This window comes from Carica papaya, chromosome 9 (genome assembly GCF_054855325.1).
Source record: "Carica papaya isolate Zhongbai chromosome 9, ASM5485532v1, whole genome shotgun sequence".
NCBI classification, from domain to species: Eukaryota; Viridiplantae; Streptophyta; class Magnoliopsida; order Brassicales; family Caricaceae; genus Carica; species Carica papaya.
Genome location: NC_142317.1, coordinates 3161069 through 3179696, shown reverse-complemented (window position 1 = coordinate 3179696; position 18628 = coordinate 3161069). Strand labels below are relative to the sequence as shown.

At 35.3% G+C, this 18628-nt stretch overlaps 3 protein-coding genes across 4 annotated transcripts; 1 reads left to right on the top strand and 2 right to left on the bottom strand.

Annotated features, from left to right (window-relative positions):
• Positions 1 to 769: 769 nt before the first annotated feature.
• Positions 770 to 2687, bottom strand: LOC110823551 (reactive oxygen species modulator-like protein). Its single transcript, XM_022053949.2, has 3 exons — positions 2529 to 2687; positions 1365 to 1402; positions 770 to 1089 (listed from the first exon to the last, which is right to left on the bottom strand). Exons 1-3 carry the CDS (start codon positions 2599 to 2601, stop codon positions 976 to 978), a joined length of 225 nt encoding a protein of 74 aa, XP_021909641.2. The 5' UTR covers positions 2602 to 2687; the 3' UTR covers positions 770 to 975.
• A 1774-nt stretch (positions 2688 to 4461) lies between these two features.
• Positions 4462 to 5679, bottom strand: MKK9 (MAP kinase kinase 9). Its single transcript, XM_022053918.2, has one exon. The coding sequence runs from the start codon at positions 5619 to 5621 to the stop codon at positions 4659 to 4661; it is 963 nt and encodes a 320-aa protein (XP_021909610.2). The 5' UTR covers positions 5622 to 5679; the 3' UTR covers positions 4462 to 4658.
• A 3078-nt stretch (positions 5680 to 8757) lies between these two features.
• On the top strand, positions 8758 to 12940 carry LOC110823498 (potassium channel SKOR-like). 2 transcript variants are annotated; one of them, XM_022053891.2, is made up of 12 exons: positions 8764 to 9382; positions 9554 to 9778; positions 9851 to 9914; positions 10128 to 10467; positions 10555 to 10850; positions 10925 to 11005; positions 11089 to 11187; positions 11294 to 11518; positions 11635 to 11823; positions 11920 to 11995; positions 12067 to 12361; positions 12449 to 12940. In XM_022053891.2, the coding sequence occupies exons 1-12, from the start codon at positions 9156 to 9158 to the stop codon at positions 12807 to 12809; spliced, it is 2478 nt and encodes an 825-aa protein (XP_021909583.2). In that variant the 5' UTR covers positions 8764 to 9155; the 3' UTR covers positions 12810 to 12940. The 2 variants fall into 2 exon arrangements, with proteins under 2 accessions (XP_021909582.2, XP_021909583.2); XM_022053890.2 differs by having other exon boundaries at positions 8758 to 9382; positions 11635 to 11995.
• Positions 12941 to 18628: the final 5688 nt, after the last annotated feature.

Here is an 18628-nt window from a genome sequence, read left to right as displayed (position 1 = left end):
GCGAGAAATAGAAAACTACGAACACGAAGATCAAATAACAACTCGGACCGATTGAAGTTGAATATTATTTAAACGATGATGGAAAGGATGTGTGCGGGAAAAGGAATAAACCAATTCATAAACCAGAACGGGATAAATACAAACCGGCTGCAACACCGGCGACACAGCCAAAGACGAAACCCTTTGCTGCACGAACAAGCTCACCGTCCTTCTCCATTGTTGGATGGGTTCAAGATATGGAGCAACCATTGATTTTTATAAACTCAGATTTAGATATCACAGAGTCAACGCAAACCAATTCTTTTTTGTTTGTTTTTGTTTGACGGATCAATCATGAAAGGCCATTTTAAACTGAATGGGCCGTTGATCCAATGATATCTTAGGAATCTACATCCAGATCCAGTGATTGAACAATTGTTCAGGGAAGTTGTTTTAAGTTTGATGCTTGATATGGGAAAAGAGCCTTTGATGATTTTGATTTCTTGCTTAGCCTTTAAGAAAAAAAAACATGTTTTCGATAAGAAAAGCTGTTTTTTTTTCATTAGCAGTACTCGAAGATAAGAAATTAGGTAGAAAAAAGAGTAGCAGAGATAGAATCAGAAGATACGACGAAGCTAGAAGAAACTGAGGTGCTTATTCAACTAATTGAATTCCAACATTCAAGTATAAACAGGCCAGTCACAATTGAAATTTCCTCAGCATATGGCATCTTAACCGATAAACTCGGTAATGCATAACAAAAGGAAACAGAACGAACGATACAGATAACTGATGGCAAAAGATTTATAGTAGTAGCAAATACAGAAGAAACAAAACTATAAATCCCAAAACAAGTATCTCCATTCAGTTTCTGTTTTTGACACCTAGGCGAGTCAATGACACTCAGCTACTACGTGTCGTTGCCAGCCTTGACACAAGGCTACTCATATAGCTCAAACATAAAATTACTAATGTAATGAATACAAGAACAAGAAGCTAATATGATTTTCCACAATGTATCAAACTTCCAGCACCCAAGAAAAGACCAAAAATTGCAGCACTACCCAGTGTGGTTTGTCCAATATACCTGATCTTCAGAATTCCTGGCACCTGCATCTCCCCATTCAAATAAATATCACATAATTATTTTCATTTCACCACTCAAATTATCTTGTTGCCAAACTTTGTTAACTGGAAAACGATTGTCTAGACAGGAAATCAACATATATTTCTACGATACAAAAGAATATTTGATTTCCATAATAATAGAAAACTGAAAATTTTCCGTAACAGAACAGCCCCATAATATTCAACTAATAAATTTATTTGCAAATTACAAAAATGATGAAGAATCAAGAACTGGAAGATTAGGTTCAATTACAGACCTTATACCTAATGGCCTCATATGTCCCGTAGACAGCACCTGCTCACAAAAACAAATAATGAGACACAGAATCCATGTATAACCTACAAGGCCAGCCAGAGGAAATTCGAGAAATGTTATAGGAGTAAATAAATGTAACTGTCTCATGATTGTTACCCTCAAGCATGTTATTTTGCTAACCTATTGCTTTTTTGAGTTTCCTGCTAGAGCTTCAAGAAATTACTGCTGGAAATACTTTAGGAATTAAACAGAAGCATAAGAGTAAGTCAAAATGGGGAACGATCCAAATTGCTATTAAGAAAATTACTAGATAATGTGGCTTGACAAAATAAAACTGGAAAGAAAAACATGCTGGTAGCTTGTCTTCACCATACAGCCACTCATTGACAATCAGTGAATCTCCCGTTCAATTATGCGCAATGGTGCTAAAGAAAAATGCATTTTCTTCTCCCTTTCCAACTGTAAATCCCTAGTGGAGTAAAAACTTTAGTTATTCAGCAAAAGTGCATTCTCCATTTCATGTAACATGCCAAACAATACTTTGCTTGTTGTTTACCAAGAGAATAACCAGCCTAACAAGATGACCTCATGCATCAGACAGAAGCATTCAGAGTTCAAATCTGTCAATTTCACAAACCAATAAAATGTGATGAGTGGAAGATTGGTGAATGGCTGGTCAGCTCACTCCACATGGCATAGCAGAAGACACCAATGTGCTAGGCAAATTTTCTTTCATAAGAGGCCTAACCTCTAAGCACGTAAGATATGTCAAGTACAACACATGTTGCTCAAGTCAGCGGCAAAGCAGTTGATTATCCTTCAGTAAAATCTAGCCATTTTCTATACTTAATAAGCTAGGAAAGTTTCCATCAAATTCAGGAAACACCATTATGTCTTTATGAAGTTCCATCATCAACTATGCAAAACAAATCTTTGCTTTGTAAATCAGTCGCAGCTTAAACAACACCACAACTAGCAAGTGCTTCAAGGGAATCCTAATCTATCAATAAGACAAGAAACCAATTCTACAAAAATCAAATAATAAACTGCACCAACCATTATTCTTTGGCAAACTACTCAAACAAATTACAAAAGAATGAAATTAGGGTTTAAACGAAGGTATAAGCAGGAAATTAAACAGTTAAATTGAATCTGAGGGAATTACCAACAGCACCACCAACTGCACCGCCGACGGCAACGCCGGCTGTCACACGAGCAAGGCAACTGTCCCTTGCCATGATTGATTGGGAGATCGTGATTTGAAGATATGCACAAGAGCTCAGACACAATACAAAGCTGTATATTGTGTGTCTAACTGTTCCTTTGAAAACTCAAAGAGAAACCACAATCATGAGAACTGGATGGGCCATTGATCCAGTGGTCTCCTAGGCTAGACAACTGAAAGGCCCAATCTTACCCTCGTTTTTTAGTTTCAAGTAGATTAAGTTGCCCATTCTCTTCCAATTCCTTTCTTCTATATATATATTTTTAAATTAAAATTACTTTTTAAAAAAAAATTATTTAGTTATTTTTTAAAAAAATTTATGTTAATAAAACAACTTTACCATCGGTGCTACTAGACCACCACCTCTCGAGTCAAACTGACGCTCGCTATTGTTAAAAAACAGTTAGAAAAAATATTTTATAATCTCTCGTAAAGAATGTTATAAAGCTTCGATTCTTTTAAAATAACAATATGATACTCAGACAAAATAGTCACAATAAAATATTCTATTGTAAAAAAAAAAATAAATACATTTAATAAAATATATATCGTAAAATAAAAAATTAAGTTATAAACTAATAATTCATTTGATACAAATATACTACCTTATAAAGCATACAATTCGTGTTCACTACCTCTAACTTCTCTACTAACTAAGTCATATTTCATGTTAGTAACTGATTTACTAATTATATTTTCTGTTATTAATTTATTTACTAATCAAATCATATTTATTAATTTATCTACTAATCAAGTCGTATTTGTTTATTTTATGTCATTAATTATCTACTAATAAAATTGCGTTTATTTACTTCGTATCATTAACTTATCCGGTATTCAATAAGTTTGTAAAGAATACGAAACAAAAATTCACTAACTTATTCACTATTAATATGAATAAACAAGTTGAATTACAATAAATAATAAATTATTTCAAATAAAAATTATGCGTTGGCGGGTATTGTAACTTTAACATATGTTTCACCATGAGTGTTGCGAAATGCATTAAGATTTAAGTATTTTGTATCAATTGAGTAAAAATAAATTATAATTATATAATGATAAGTAATAATGATATTGTTGTAAATGTACAAACTAATTTCGTTTTACAAATAAAATATATTTTATTTAAATAGAATTTTAGATATAGTATTTTTATTATCGTGTCTTTTAATTACTTTATCAACTATTTTAATCTTACGTTTACATAAAATATAAAATCAAAATTATTTATGGATTATAACTAGAAGCTCCCTTTTTTTTTTTTTTTTTTGAATCCACCTCACATGGATAATTCGAGCTCTAAATATGAATATTATTTTGGGAAATAAAAATTATGAACTAAAAACTAATTGATCCGAAGTTCAAGTTGCACATGTCATTGTTGACGTAAGCGATGAAACGAGCTACTTGTTTTGCTAGTGGCATCATAATTAATCACAATTACCGTGACAACAAGCTTCCACGTTCATGCATCCAAACCTTCTACTGATTTTGACACATTTCCATCCCCATCCATTTTCATTTATAGTAACTTGTTATGTATGCACAATATATACGCAACATCCTCCGAGCGAATCATCAGCCGTTGATCAACTTCCATCAACCAGACAACTGCCCGGTCCCACCAGTATACCGGTTGACTGCGAGAACGACCCGAAACTTGTCCGCTTAATTATTTATTTTGTCGTCACCACCCGCAACTTGCACTGCGAAGGAATCTTCCAAGAACTAACTAACTAATCACCGATTAAACTAAAATTAATCAAAAATCTTATCACCCACTAACCGTTATGATTAAAGCACGTGTCACTCGTGCAACTGAATTACTCCTTTCGATAAACTAATTTATTGAATTTAAAACCTCAGAAAATTATACGACGATATCATGATTTAGCTTCAATTGAGGAAATTTAATAAAAAAAATTAATTGCCTCAATGAGAATGTACACGAGGATTGCTAATTATCCAACCCGAATATACAAAAAAGAACCGAATTAACCTATTAATGGGATCCACCCGATATCCGGAAACTTTTCGAAAATTGGATATTTGGATCTTCTTTCGGGTTCAAGATTCCGAAGCTGGATATTTACTCAGAAACGGATGGGTCAAGAGCTGCGACGCCGTCCACCTCTTCGACGATTCTTTCTGCAAACAACACTCGATGAAACTTCGGAAATCCTCCGACGAACCATCCGGCAGACTGGGTCGGTCTCCGAAACAGATTGCGCACATCAACGTCGCCCAATCGGGTCTTTGACCCGCCGGAAGGAAGGGGAAGTGACCCACGTAGAGCTCCAGTAACGTCAGTCCCAAACTCCAAATGTCTCCGGCGTACACGTTATAGTTTCCGCCACAACTGTCGGGATCGAACCTTTCCGGACTCATGTAAGCACAGGTACCCACATAGGAGTTACAGGAATCGAGCGAGCGGCACATGATTTTGCTGACGCCGAAGTCTGCAATCTTCACTTCCATGTTCGCGTTCACCAACAGATTCGAGGGCTTGATGTCTCGATGCACGATCTTAAGAGCGTGCAAATAACTTAAGCCTTTAAGGATTTGACGAGCCACTCGTGCCAATTGGTCCTCGGAGAACGTACCCTTGGCGTGAAGAAGAGTATCGAGGGAGCCCGCGCCCATGTATTCCATGAGAATCTCGACATCGCCGGAAGGCTTCTCGAAGATTCCATAGCAACGAACAATATGAGGCGAATCGGTACGACGAAGGATTTCCATCTCTCTAAAAATCTGGCGGCGAATCGTTGAATCAGTGTCGGCATGGACAACTTTGAGAGCGTAGAGTTTAGAAGTACGCTTATGCCGAACCCTGTAGACGGTTCCACCATTTCCATGGCCGAGAACGTTGATCTTTTCAAGATCGGAGTAGGCTACGGCCGTGCCGGAACCAGAGGAAGCAGTGGTGGTTGCAGTTGGAGGAAGTGGAGGGTTGAAGCAGGGACGGCGGTCAAAAGTCTCGGGGAGAGGAAGACGGAGGTTGAAAGGGCGTCGATTCCGAACTACTGCCATTGATTTTTCTGAGAAGATGGGAGATGAAAAATTGAAGTGGAAGAGGTAAGGGGTTTATATAAGTGGAAAATAAAATAAAAGCACGTGGAGTAAGTGCCGGCTCGCTGGCTGCAGTGATTAGTGGAGGATTAAGGAAGGTGAAAGGATGGAGGGGTTGTGGGGTCCACTTTCCTATTATTTTATTATTTTCCCTCGTGTAATTTTTATATAATTAATAATTCAGCCCGCCATTATCCTTTTGCTTTTTTTATTTATTATTTATTATTTATTAATTTAAATTATTATATTTTTATTTTAACAAATAATATTTAAGGAGCCGGGCTACTTTGACTAGTAGTAAACCATGGGGGGGTTTGATTTATTATTACTCTTAATCTCTGTTAGTGACGCTAATTAGTCCTCTTTATTTACCGTAATCCTTTTGATCTTTCCCACTTAATTAGTGCGGACTCTTCTTAATTTGTATTATTAAGAGAGTACCGACTTTATAACAAATTAACCATTAATTAATTGGAATCTTGTGATCATAAGATAAAAAAAAAAAATAGAGCTTTAAGAAAACAACATCTGTAATATATACTTGATGATTTGAGAACAATCATAATTTTTTATAATTGAACAACAAACCCAATTCGTAAATATAATATTGTAAATACCATATAATGTTGGCGTAGCAAGTGGTGATATATATCATGATGGAATAATGTAAGATTATATTATATTATATTATATATATATATGTTTTTTTCGTTGGCTGATCGAACTGGTGAATATTCGAAAAAGAAAGATGACAGATAAGGTCGGTCCAAGCTTAGTGGTGTAAATATATGTTTTTTTTTTTTTTAAAAGCTTGCAACGTATAAAAAACTATGGAGTTGGATTTCAAATTGGCCAATTTGAAATATTAATGTGAATATAATATGGTAGAGTGGCATTTGGTTGGGTACTTGGGAAATATATTTTAAAACTATATACAATATTTAAGCATTACTCTTAACGATGCCATGTCCGTGATCGACTTAAGGGGTTATACACCACTTGTGTGTATATATATATGTATGTATGTATGTATATAATTTTATATTTTAGCAATTTGTTAATTTTAATTGGCCGTTGCTTCTTTCTTGCAATCTTGGGTTTGGGTTGATACGTGCGTCCAATGCCAAGCATGGCGTCTGAATGTAAAACGTGCTTTTTCTCTCTCTCTCTCTCTTGGGTTGGCAGAAAATAATTAGGGAAAATAAATTCAATATTTATATATTACTCAGATTTATAAATATTAATAATACTATGTTTGTATATTAATAAAGTATTTCTAATAATCTCAAAAGTAATTATATATTTCCCATATATCATCTAAACTGTCTAATTAGCATATAAATTCTGAATAATATTTTCATATAAAAATTAACGTGTATACTCGGCAATGCTATTTTGTCGTGTTTTGCCCACCCATTCTTCTTTATAATTTGATCAAATAAAAATTAAAAATATCATATAAACATAATAGAAATTAAAAAGTAATATTTTTACATTTTAATTTTATAATAAAGATTTCTACAGTTTGTTACATTGATGTCAATTACCCAAAGAAATGTTTTTTTTTTTCGAAAATTTTAAATTTAAGTGAGAATAAATAAAATTACTTTACCGTAATATAAAAACTAAAATCAAAATTGATTTGTTGAATTTTGATCCACTGTGTGAATTTATATGTGAGTTTATTGTGCATAAATAACTATCAGTTTAATTAGATGCGGTTAAAATATGATATGTTAATTTTAAATAGATATTGAAATTTAATGTATCAAGTAAAATATGAATTTTTTATGGATAGAGACTAAAAGTATTATTTATTATTTTATGATGGACTAAATTAAAAATAATAAAAATTTAAGAACATAAAAAAGTCAATTATGATTTCTAAATCATACTTAGAGTTTTTATATTTTGTTATTACGTCACCAGAAATAGAAAAAATGTGAGAACTCTAAAAGATTATGTATTAATTTAGCGAATTTACAACATGATGTGTAAATTTCTTTCAGTATGAATTCAACTACACTTCTATTTTCAGATCTAATCTAAACAATTCGATATGAGTATGTTTTACATTCAGATCTAATATATATCGTAAAAAAAAAAAAATACTATATAACAGTTAAATTAAATATAAAAAACTAATTTTCTTTGAAAAGATTAAAAAATAATCATTAAAAAAACAGTAATAGATTAACTAATTTATGAGCAATGATTAAATACATGAATCTTCCTATGTTAACTACTTACGAGTTATGACTAATGTTACAAATCTTTTAAGATAGCTTCTAATAAATAATAATGTAGTAAAAATCGTTACGTACTTTTATCAACATATTATTTCGAGCTATGCTATATTTTATTAACAAATGATTTATCTGTATTTAATTTTATCTATTCCTTTTAGGATAGAGTTAAAAAAAATAGTAAATTACTAACATTCGGTATATTTTTCCACATAAAAACTACTAAACTAGATGAATTAACTCGCTTTTTTTGAAAAATCGGCTAGTTCTAATTCTACCATAATTCATATAACACATTCATAAATCGTGTAGTTTTCTAATAATTTGAAGAAGATAGAGACGTGTATATCTAGCATTTAAAATGCATGTGCTTATGCGGATTCAATTGATTTAGACGATAATCACATGCTCGAAAATTATTTCTTCTACCTCTTCGCAAATAAGGACGAATTTTATCCGTCGATTCTCCTTTCATATTAGATTTATTCTTATTCGGATATTTTTATACACGACTTTTTTTTTTTTCAAAATAAAAATAATTAATTAATTTAAAAAAAAAAACCTAAAGGGCTTCTAAAAATTTAATTTCCACAGCTTAGTTTCAATTTGAATAAGAGAATTTATAATTCTTAGTTAAATTTTTTGGATTAAATAAATTATCAACTGAATTCTAAAAGTAAAATAGAGATCGGGTACCCCACGGGCGATCATTAATCACCTAAAAGTGAATAAAGTTCTCATAAAAGTTTTGAACTTTCTGTGATATTTCTTTTTCGAGACAGTAGATTCAAACTCCATGAACTTCTGGATAATCTAAAAAAAAGTATCAAAATCTAATGGGAATCAGAAACGATTTCCAGATAAATTATTATTTTTTTTCAGAAGATTATAGCACTAAATTAGGGAAGTTAATAATAATTAATTATCAAAAAGAGCATTTAAACATCTATTTTATTTCTAGACTGTAATGTCAACCTCATAAACATGGATGATCAAACAAATATTTCAGAGATTTGCTTGTCTCAGATGCTCTTTGTCGGCACATGCTACTGTTCTTAAATTCTGGAATACATTTTTAGCAGATGCCAAGAATTTCACCATTAAATCTTGAGCTTTGTATATTAATCGAGTCTTGTAAAGAAAGCTTACCCGCTTGAAATCTAATTGAGTGTGCTGAGACTCTCCGATTTCTTTCTTGTTTAGCTTCAAGAAACTACTTCTGTGCTAGGATTATTGGTTGTCGAGGATAATGGTGCATGAAGAAGGGAGGAGAGACAGGGAGGAGTTCGAGGGAGAAGAGTATGAAGTTGAGAGGGAGCTCGAGGAATCACGAAAATCGTCATGGAAAAGGCTTTTCTCCGTGATGTGCAGAACTGAATCCTCCGAAAATCCCAGCGTCGGAAGAGACATTGTGAGTGGAAGCAGAGGAGCTTCACGTTCCCAATTGAAGCATTTTGTCATTCATCCTGATAATTGGTAACCGTGGCTTATTTTCTCTCTCTGTTTTTTCTCTGTTCATCTCTGTCTTTATCTGTTTCATCTCTGTTTTATCTCTGTTTCATTTCTATTTCTCTGACTCCTTCTCTGTTTGTCTCTGGGTTTTTCTGTTTATTGTTGTTAATCTCGGACTGTGATTTCAAATTGCAGGTGGTATGTTTTATGGACAAACTTTATACTCCTATGGGCGATTTACTCGTCATTCTTCACTCCCATGGAGTTCGGGTTCTTCAGAGGCTTACCGGAGGATCTTTTCCTCCTTGACATAGCTGGACAGTTTGCCTTCCTCATTGACATTGTCGTGCACTTTCTCCTTGCCTATCGAGACGCACACTCCTACCGCATGGTCTACAACCGCAAGCTAATTGCCCTCCGGTCATTTTCGTAACTTGTTACATATATCCTTTATCTGATCTTGTTAGTCACTTATCATGTATTGGAATCTAGATACTTGAAATCTCGGTTTTCAGTTGATTTACTGGGTTGTCTACCATGGGATGCTATCTTCAAGGTGAGTTATTTCCACGGCTGCCTCTCTGTTTCGATCAGTCGTGTAATCCCATAGTCCATTCTTGTACAAAAATTAAAACCTTCTTCTTTCTGGATCTAAATTTTCCTGATTAGTCCATTACAAGAATACATTTAGCATGTCGCTCTAGCACTTTTCTCTGAATCAACATTTTTCTTGTGATGATCATGATCTCGATTCGTCTTCTTGAAACAGGCTTGTGGAGGAAAAGAGCCTGTGAGATACCTATTATGGATCAGGCTAAGTCGAGCCGTAAGAGTGACGGAATTTTTTGAGAAATTGGAGAAAGACATACGAATCAATTATCTCTTTACAAGAATTGTAAAACTCATTGTTGTTGAACTCTACTGTACACATACAGCTGCCTGCATTTTCTACTATCTTGCTACTACTTTGCCTGCTTCAGAAGAAGGTTTCACATGGATTGGAAGTTTAAAGATGGGAGGTTTTAGTTACTCAAATTTCAGACACATCGATCTTTGGAAGCGTTACATTACATCACTTTATTTCGCTATTGTGACCATGGCAACTGTTGGTAACTTTTCTTTTCTCTCCCTGCAAATCACTCTGTTTCTTCTCTGCTAAACTCTTGATTGTTAATATAGGGTTTCTGTTAATGCAGGTTATGGAGATATACATGCAGTGAATGTAAGGGAGATGATATTTGTGATGGTTTATGTCTCGTTTGATATGATTCTTGGTGCTTACCTACTCGGTAACATGACTGCGTTGATAGTAAAAGGATCAAAGACTGAAAGGTTTCGAGATAAAATGACTGAACTTAGAAAATACATGGGTAGGAACAATCTTGAAAGGGGAATAACAAAACAGATCCAGAATCATTTACGGTTGCAGTATGATCGTCGATACACTGAGACTGCGGTTCTTCAGGATATTCCTGTCTCCATCCGCTCTAAAGTACTTCCAATAGACCTAATGCACTTCACTAAGTTACTCAATTTCTAACAATCTTGTACTTTCCGGTTTTGTAGATCTCGGAGAAGTTATATGAGCCACTTATTAAACAAGTCTCTCTTTTCAAGGGTTGCTCATTGGGATTCATTAAGCAGATTGTAAGCTATTCCATTTAGATAAACATGTAATGCTTCTTTCTAAGTCATGGAATAGAGTCTTGTTCAATCTTCTGATTCAACAGGCAATTAGAGTCCACGAAGAATTTTTTCTCTCAGGAGAAGTGATTATAGAACAAGGAAGGGTGGTGGACCAACTTTACATTGTCTGTCATGGTGAACTGGTAAGGATTTCATGCTTTATCAAACATGTCTGTGTTTATTCAACATCTTCATTTTATGGCAAATTTATGCACTGCCAAGACTTGATCATTTCCATTTGGTAAGCAGGAGGTAGAAGGAAGAGGGGCAGATGATGAAGCAGAAGATTTTCTTATGCGTCTACATGCCTACAGCTTAGTTGGGGAGATTTCTTTTCTCTGCAACCTTCCCCATTCTTGCACCATTAAAGCCCGCGAATTCTGCAGAATCTTACGAATCGATAAGCAATCTTTCACCGAGATCCTGGAGATATACTTTTTGGATGGAAGAATTGTCTTGAACAACCTACTTGAGGTGAATTATCCAGCTCCAGTTTGGTCCGTCAAATAAAGTTTCTTACTTTCTCTCATATATGAACAATTGGATTGACTAATTAGCATCAGCTTGACACTACTGGTTGTGGGTTGCAGGGAAAGGACTCCAATTTACAGAACAAAGTGTTGGAATCAGACATTAGCCTTTCTATTGTGAAGCATGAGTTAGAGCTGGTTATGAGATTGAATTGTGCTGCTCATGAAGGAGATTTTTATCAACTGAAACGCTTAATCGAAGCAGGAGCAGATCCAAGCAAGAGAGATTATGATGGAAGATCTCCTCTTGTACTTTCCTTAACCCACTTTGAACAAATTACTTCACCAACAATTCTATCTTGTTCTCAATCATTAACACATTTATCACTCTTTGATTCTTTGCAGCATATTGCTGCATCAAGGGGGTATGAAAAGATTACTGAATTCCTTATTGAACAAGGATTGGATGTAAATATTGCAGGTAAAATACTTGGATTTGATCTTCTAAATGAATACTTTGATATTAAGTAGTGTTGCAATTTTCGATATCAGATAAGTTTGGAAATACTCCCTTGCTTGAGGCTATCAGGAATGGGAATGATCAAGTGGTCGATTTACTAGTTAGAGGAGGAGCATCATTGAAAATTGATGATGCTGGTTGTTTTCTCTGCATGATCGTTGCAAAAAGGGATTGTGATTTGCTGAAGAGAGTTTTGGCCAATGGGATTAATCCGAATTCTAAAAATTACGATTATCGAACAGCTCTTCATGTTGCTGCTGCAGAAGGGTTATATTCAATGGCAAGTTTACTTTTAGAAGCTGGCGGCAGTGTTCTCTCAAAGGACAGGTATACATGTACCATATGTATGTATCTACATTTTCATGTATATGCCAAAACAAAATCAAAACCAGTAGGTAAGATTTGTTGGTGCAGGTGGGGGAATTCTCCAATTGATGAAGCACGTATGGGGGGGAGCAAGGGTTTGATCAAGCTGCTTGAAGCTGCTAGAAATTCTGAGATTTCCAATTGTGGGAGACGAAGTGAAGGTGCATCAATGGAGAAAAAGAAGTGCAGTGTGTTTGCTTATCACCCATGGGATCCAGAAGGGAGAAAAGAGGGAATTCTAATGTGGGTACCAAACACCATGGAAGAGTTAATCATAGCAGCAAAGATTGAGTTTGATCTTTCAGATGATTCCTATTGTATTTTATCTGAAGATGGGGCTAAAATACTTGATATAAACATGGTGACTGGTGCCCAAAAATTATTTTTGGTAAATTTAGGGAGCAGGTAATTCTATATATATATAATTTAATGAATGTAAAATTTGATGTAATTAGCAATCATGTTTAGTGGGAAAGAGAGATTGGCTGCCATTTGATGGAAGAACCAAAGTTGTGTGCCCGACCCGATAATGACATTGCATTAAGTGGGTTGTTTTCCCAATTTTTTTGAAAATGTGTGTAAGTATTATATTAGAACACAAACATTCATATAATTTAACATTAATAGTAATTCAACTTTCTAACGAGAACACATAATGTAATATCTAGATTCGAAATTTAAGTTCGGGATAATTAAATTATAATAATAAAATAAATTAAAAATTTTAATTTTAATTTTTTATTAATTTTTTTTTTTAAAAAATGTGTTTTGAATGCATTTGAAAATATTTTCAAAAATTAGGGTTAAAATAGAAATAAAGAAGGATTTATTTGAAAAAAATTTAAAAAATTGGGATAAAAGCGAAAATAATAAAAATTTGGCCACGTGGACCGCCACATCAACAGTGCAGTCAGTCACCGTGCGTCGCGTGACAGACACGTGGATACGTGTCTACGCGGACGATCCACGTGTCAGCAGATCTAATGGCTCAGATCCCATCTTGCGCGCACGAACGATCCAGATTCGTTCCCTTCTTAAGAGCGATCCAATGGATAAGAGATGGCCACGTATCCTTACACGGACGACCAAGATCAACACCAGAAGGGGGATATATAAGCATCGTATCCCAGGGAACCCTAACCCTAAACGCATCTGTCCTCACTGGAGAAGAAGATGAAGGGCGGCTGGAAAGAAAACCAACCACCATTGCCATCGCATTAGAGCCACCGCCGACACCGGAAGGTAATTTTTTTCCCTAATTTCATTCAAAATTCGATTTCAAGCCTCCCCACACCCATATTGGAGCCAACAGGCCAAAAGAAAAGCCAAAAATCAAGGGCGAAACTCGGTCGAGCTGCTGCGTTTACAATCCAAAAATCGCTCCGGTGAGCCCTTTCCCATTTTCCATTCCCTTCTATCTTTCGACCATTGTGTCCCTAACCCTTTTCTGGTGCAGGTTGACCAAAGAGAATCCCCGACTGGGAGAGAGGAAAGCAAAGCCGCTGCACCAGAAAACTCTTCCACCGATAATGCCTCGAGTTTTTCCTTTATCGACTAACAAAGGCCGTCTAACCTTATTTTTTGCAGGTTTTCATGCAAAACCGGCAAAACTAGCCAAAACCGGTTAGATCGACAGGAGACGCTGCCATGGGCGTCGGAGCCGCTGTGCCGGAACCCTAAACTGGTCGAAAAAATTATAAATGCTTATTTTTAGCCTTTTTAGGGTATTTTAGAATATGTGACGCGTGTTTTTGATTTCCGCAGAAAAAATTCAAGAAACCCAAGAACCACCAGAAAGCACAGTGAAAGAGGTAGTATTTCGAACACTGACCTGGAGTAAGAATCCTTCACTCTTTTTTTACTATTATGGTCAATTAAAGTTTAGTAAATAATAACGATGTAATTTATGAATATTAGAAATTTCTAATCAATTAAATACAGGTCACTAATGGAGTCGGTGATCGGTTAGTACAAATTGCTTATTTCACCTATATATCTATTGTTAGAATGTATTTATTTGCTTACCACATGCATTGTAATTCATAGATTTATTTGACATCTCGTTGTTAATTACTTAACCGTTATTCTCATTTGTTGATTAATTTGAAATAAATGTTATGATCACGTTTTTCTTAATTGTTATAGAATCAATTTATATTATCTGTTCAAAATGTTATTCCATAGATCTGTAAATATGAAATATTTGTGTGTAATTAGTAGTTAGTTAATAATGTGACAATGTGTATAAAAGGCTTACCAGATATCATAAAAAAAGGTGTACGGACCGAGTACATAGGGCAAACCCTATCATGGACATTATCTCAATCGAACGGAGCTGAGAAGTCCCATATAAGAAAGGGTTGGAAAATATTGTTCACCTCATACTGGATGGGCTATTGAAACAGTGGTACGTCTTGGCATCCATTATCAGACGAGGTATGAGCACGGTTGGTTAATTGGTAAATTGGATATTGGATCCACGCGTAGGAAGAACCCCTATAAACCCCTATAGGTACCGATATATAGATAAAAAGATAATGTTTACTATTATTGATCATTTACATAAATTGTTATCCTGATTATTGCCTTCATATGCCGATTTTGGGAACTTAAAAAAATAGGTTTAAAACTTATGTTTTTATATTAAATGAATTTATTTTTAAAAAATGGTTCCATTGGTTATTTTATAATTTTTACCAACCTTTGATTTTTCGTATCGGTGATAAATGTTGACATTTTTACTGAGCTAATGTAGCTCATCCTCCTTATTTAACCATTTTAGATCAAGAATACCAAGATCAGGATCCTGAACAACAAGAAAGTTGCTACTAAAAATTGCATTCCGCATCCTATTAGAGTTGCCTAGCGGAGGTTAACCCTATAGGATTATAGTTACATTTTTATTTTCGTTATTTTAACTTCCACAAAAGGACATTTTCATAGCCTTATTGGACATTTCAAGTTTACTATGTAAAGAATATAAATCCTAAACTCTCAACTGCTTTCACTATTATCTTATGAATTCAATATTTTCTTTTCTATTGAGTATTGGTTCTTTACAGTTGGTATCAAAGCCACGTTTCTCGAAACTATTTTTTGCATAAAGATTAGAATCATTCAATACAACCTGATACTCAACTTAAAATGATTTAATACAGCCCAACACTCGACTTTTCTTTATGAAATACATGTACAAAGACATGAGAAGAGGAAAGCCCCCCACTGAACAGAGCAGCCCGGGATGGGTAGCTTTTGAGAGGATGTCGATTGGCTCTTTGAGATGCTGGAGAGACTCATTTCTGCCTGACATGCCAGGAAAGAGAGGAGGGAGCTACTTGACCTTCCACCCCTGTCACAGTATGAGCCACCCATGCAATGGAAAGATCCAGTGCACCCTACTACAACCCTGCTCCTCTACCGTATCATCTGACACTGCCACAGTACAATTTGGTGCCTCCACCATACAACCAAGTGCCGCCACAGGGTCACCCAGTTCCTCCCCAACATAATCCAATTCCTCTCCAATAGGACCCAGTTCCACCTATGATGGACTCAGACTACATTGAGAGGTACAAGAGACTTAACTCATCTACTTTTACAGAATTATTCATTTTTGAAGAAGCTAAGTACTAGCTAACAAAGACAGAGTAGGTCATACTTGTTACTTATATACTCGTAGGTGAGGCAGGTCATTGGTAGCAACTGAAGCAGACCACTCTACCCATTTCGGTCACTTGAGAACAGTTTATGCTAGCTTTCAATGCGGAGTACCTCGTAGAGCACCTTCGGCATTTGAAGGAGATGAAATTTGCACATCGAATCTAGGACGATATGACAGTGTCTGAGTATGCCCGAAAATTCTTGAACTTGGGCAGATACTCTCCGAAGAGCATGATGGACAAAGACAGAAAGATAAGAAAGTTTGAGTGGGGCCTCTATCTTGAGATCAGACAACAACTGTATGTAAATGACCTCAAGACCTACTCAGTAATTTTACCCAAGGAACAACTGATAGAAACGAACCTCCGCATCTTTCCTCAAGTAATGGGCAATCCCAGGCCCCTAATCCCACATCGTAGGTCAGTATCTACTGTACCAATTCAGTAGAATAAGAGATCTAGGCCCGCGACTCAAGCTCCTCCTCAAGCATCGATAATAGGATACAATATGACTTACCAGCACTGTGGCAAGAACCATGGGGACAGACCCTGCTATCACTTCAACAATACCCGCTGTATATGTGAAAGTGTCTAGCACTATGCGAGAGAGTGTCCGCGAAATTATAATCAGACCAGACCTCCAATTCAGGGCAGAACCTATACCTTTACCCAACGAGAAACTGAAGCCTACCTGGACGTGATACCAAGTACGTACACTATCTGTAACTACCTTGCACATGTTTTAATTGATACTGGTACTTCACATTTTTTTTTTGTTTTGCATACTTTTGTGAAAAATTTGAATGTGTTATCTAAAAGTCTTAATTCTGTATTGCTTGTGTCTACACTTGGGAATAAAACATTATTAGGGAATGTCATATACAAAGCTCATATCGTAGAAATAGCAAGTAAAAAATTAAGTGTAGACCTGATAACATTAGATATGAGAGATTTTGATGTAATTTTGAGAATGAACTGGTTAATGACGTATTATGCCACCGTGAATTATTTTCATAAGAAGCTTGTATTAAACCTTCATAACAAAGAGTCATTCATAAATTAATAAAATTTTTAGATATTATTCTCTCATAGTGACTGCATTGTTTATCTGATGCTTTAACCTAGTTATTTTTTTATGTTAGGCAAACTTAAGAAAAAAACTTACATTTAAGAGATTCTTGTGGTATGAGATTTTTCGGACGTATTCTCTGATGAACTACCAAGACTGCCAGCAGATAGAGAAGTTGAATTTACCATAAATCTTTAGCCTAGTACCCAACTGATTTCAGTTGCTCTTTACCGAATGAGTCGTGTTGAGATGGAAAAATTGAAGAAACAGATCAAAGAATTGTAGGATAATGAGTTCATCTGATACAGTATATCTCATCGGGGTGCTGGAGTCACGTTCGCCAGGAAAGGTGATGGGTCTTTGAGGTTGTGTATCGACTACATGGGATTGAACATGGTCACAATCAAGAACAAGTACCCCCTCCCTAGAATCGATGATCTTTTCGATCAATTATAGAGTGCTTAAGTTTTTTCTAAGATTGACTTACGTTTGGACAACCATCAGGTGAAGATAAGGGTAGAGGACATCCTCAAGACGACTTTCAAAACTTGGTACGGGTACTATGAATTCTTGGTCATGTCATTTGAGTTAACCGATTCACTTGCTATTTTTATGGACTTGATGAATAGGGTATTCAGGTAGTCCTTAGATTAGTTTGTCATTGTGTTTCTTGATGATATTCTAGTATATTCAAGGAACAGAGAGGAACATGTTCAGCATCTGACTCAGGTTATAGGTTCTCAAGGAAAAAAAAAACTATATACAAAATTGAGCAAGTGTAGATTTTGGCTTGAACAGACTATCTTCCTAAAGCATATAATATCAAATGATGGTGTGTCAGTGAATCTCAAGAAAGTTAAGACAGTGATGGGTTGAGAGAAATTGGCTTTGGTTAAGGAAGTTCAAAACTTTTTAGGTATGACAAGTTATTACCGTAGGTTTGTAGAAGAGATTTCATGCATAACCGCCCCTCTGACCTGACTTACGAAGAATAACATCAAATTTGAGTGAAATAATGAATGTGAAAGGAGCTTTACAGAGTTCAAGAAGTGATTGACTACTGTGCCAATTTTAGCTCTATCGAGTGAGGCAGGTGAATATACAGTATACAATGATGCTTCCTACCTAGAATTAGGTTGCGTTCTAATGCAGTATAGAAATGTCATAGTTTAGGAGTCCAAACAGTTAAAAACTCATGAAAAGAATTATCACACCCATGATTTAGAACTTGTCACTATTATCTACGCATTGAAGACCTGACACCACTACTTGTATGGGGAAACGTTTGATATTTGTACAGACTATAAGAGCTTAAAGCATATATTCACCAAGAAGAATCTCAATATGCGTCAGAGACAATGGATAGAGTTTCTCAAAGACTACGATTGTAAAATCTTATATCACCCGAGCAAGGGTAATGTGGTAACTGATGCTCTTAGTAGGAAAAGTGCAGGTATGTTGGCTCACATAATAGTTTCTAAATGCAGGATAATAAGGGTT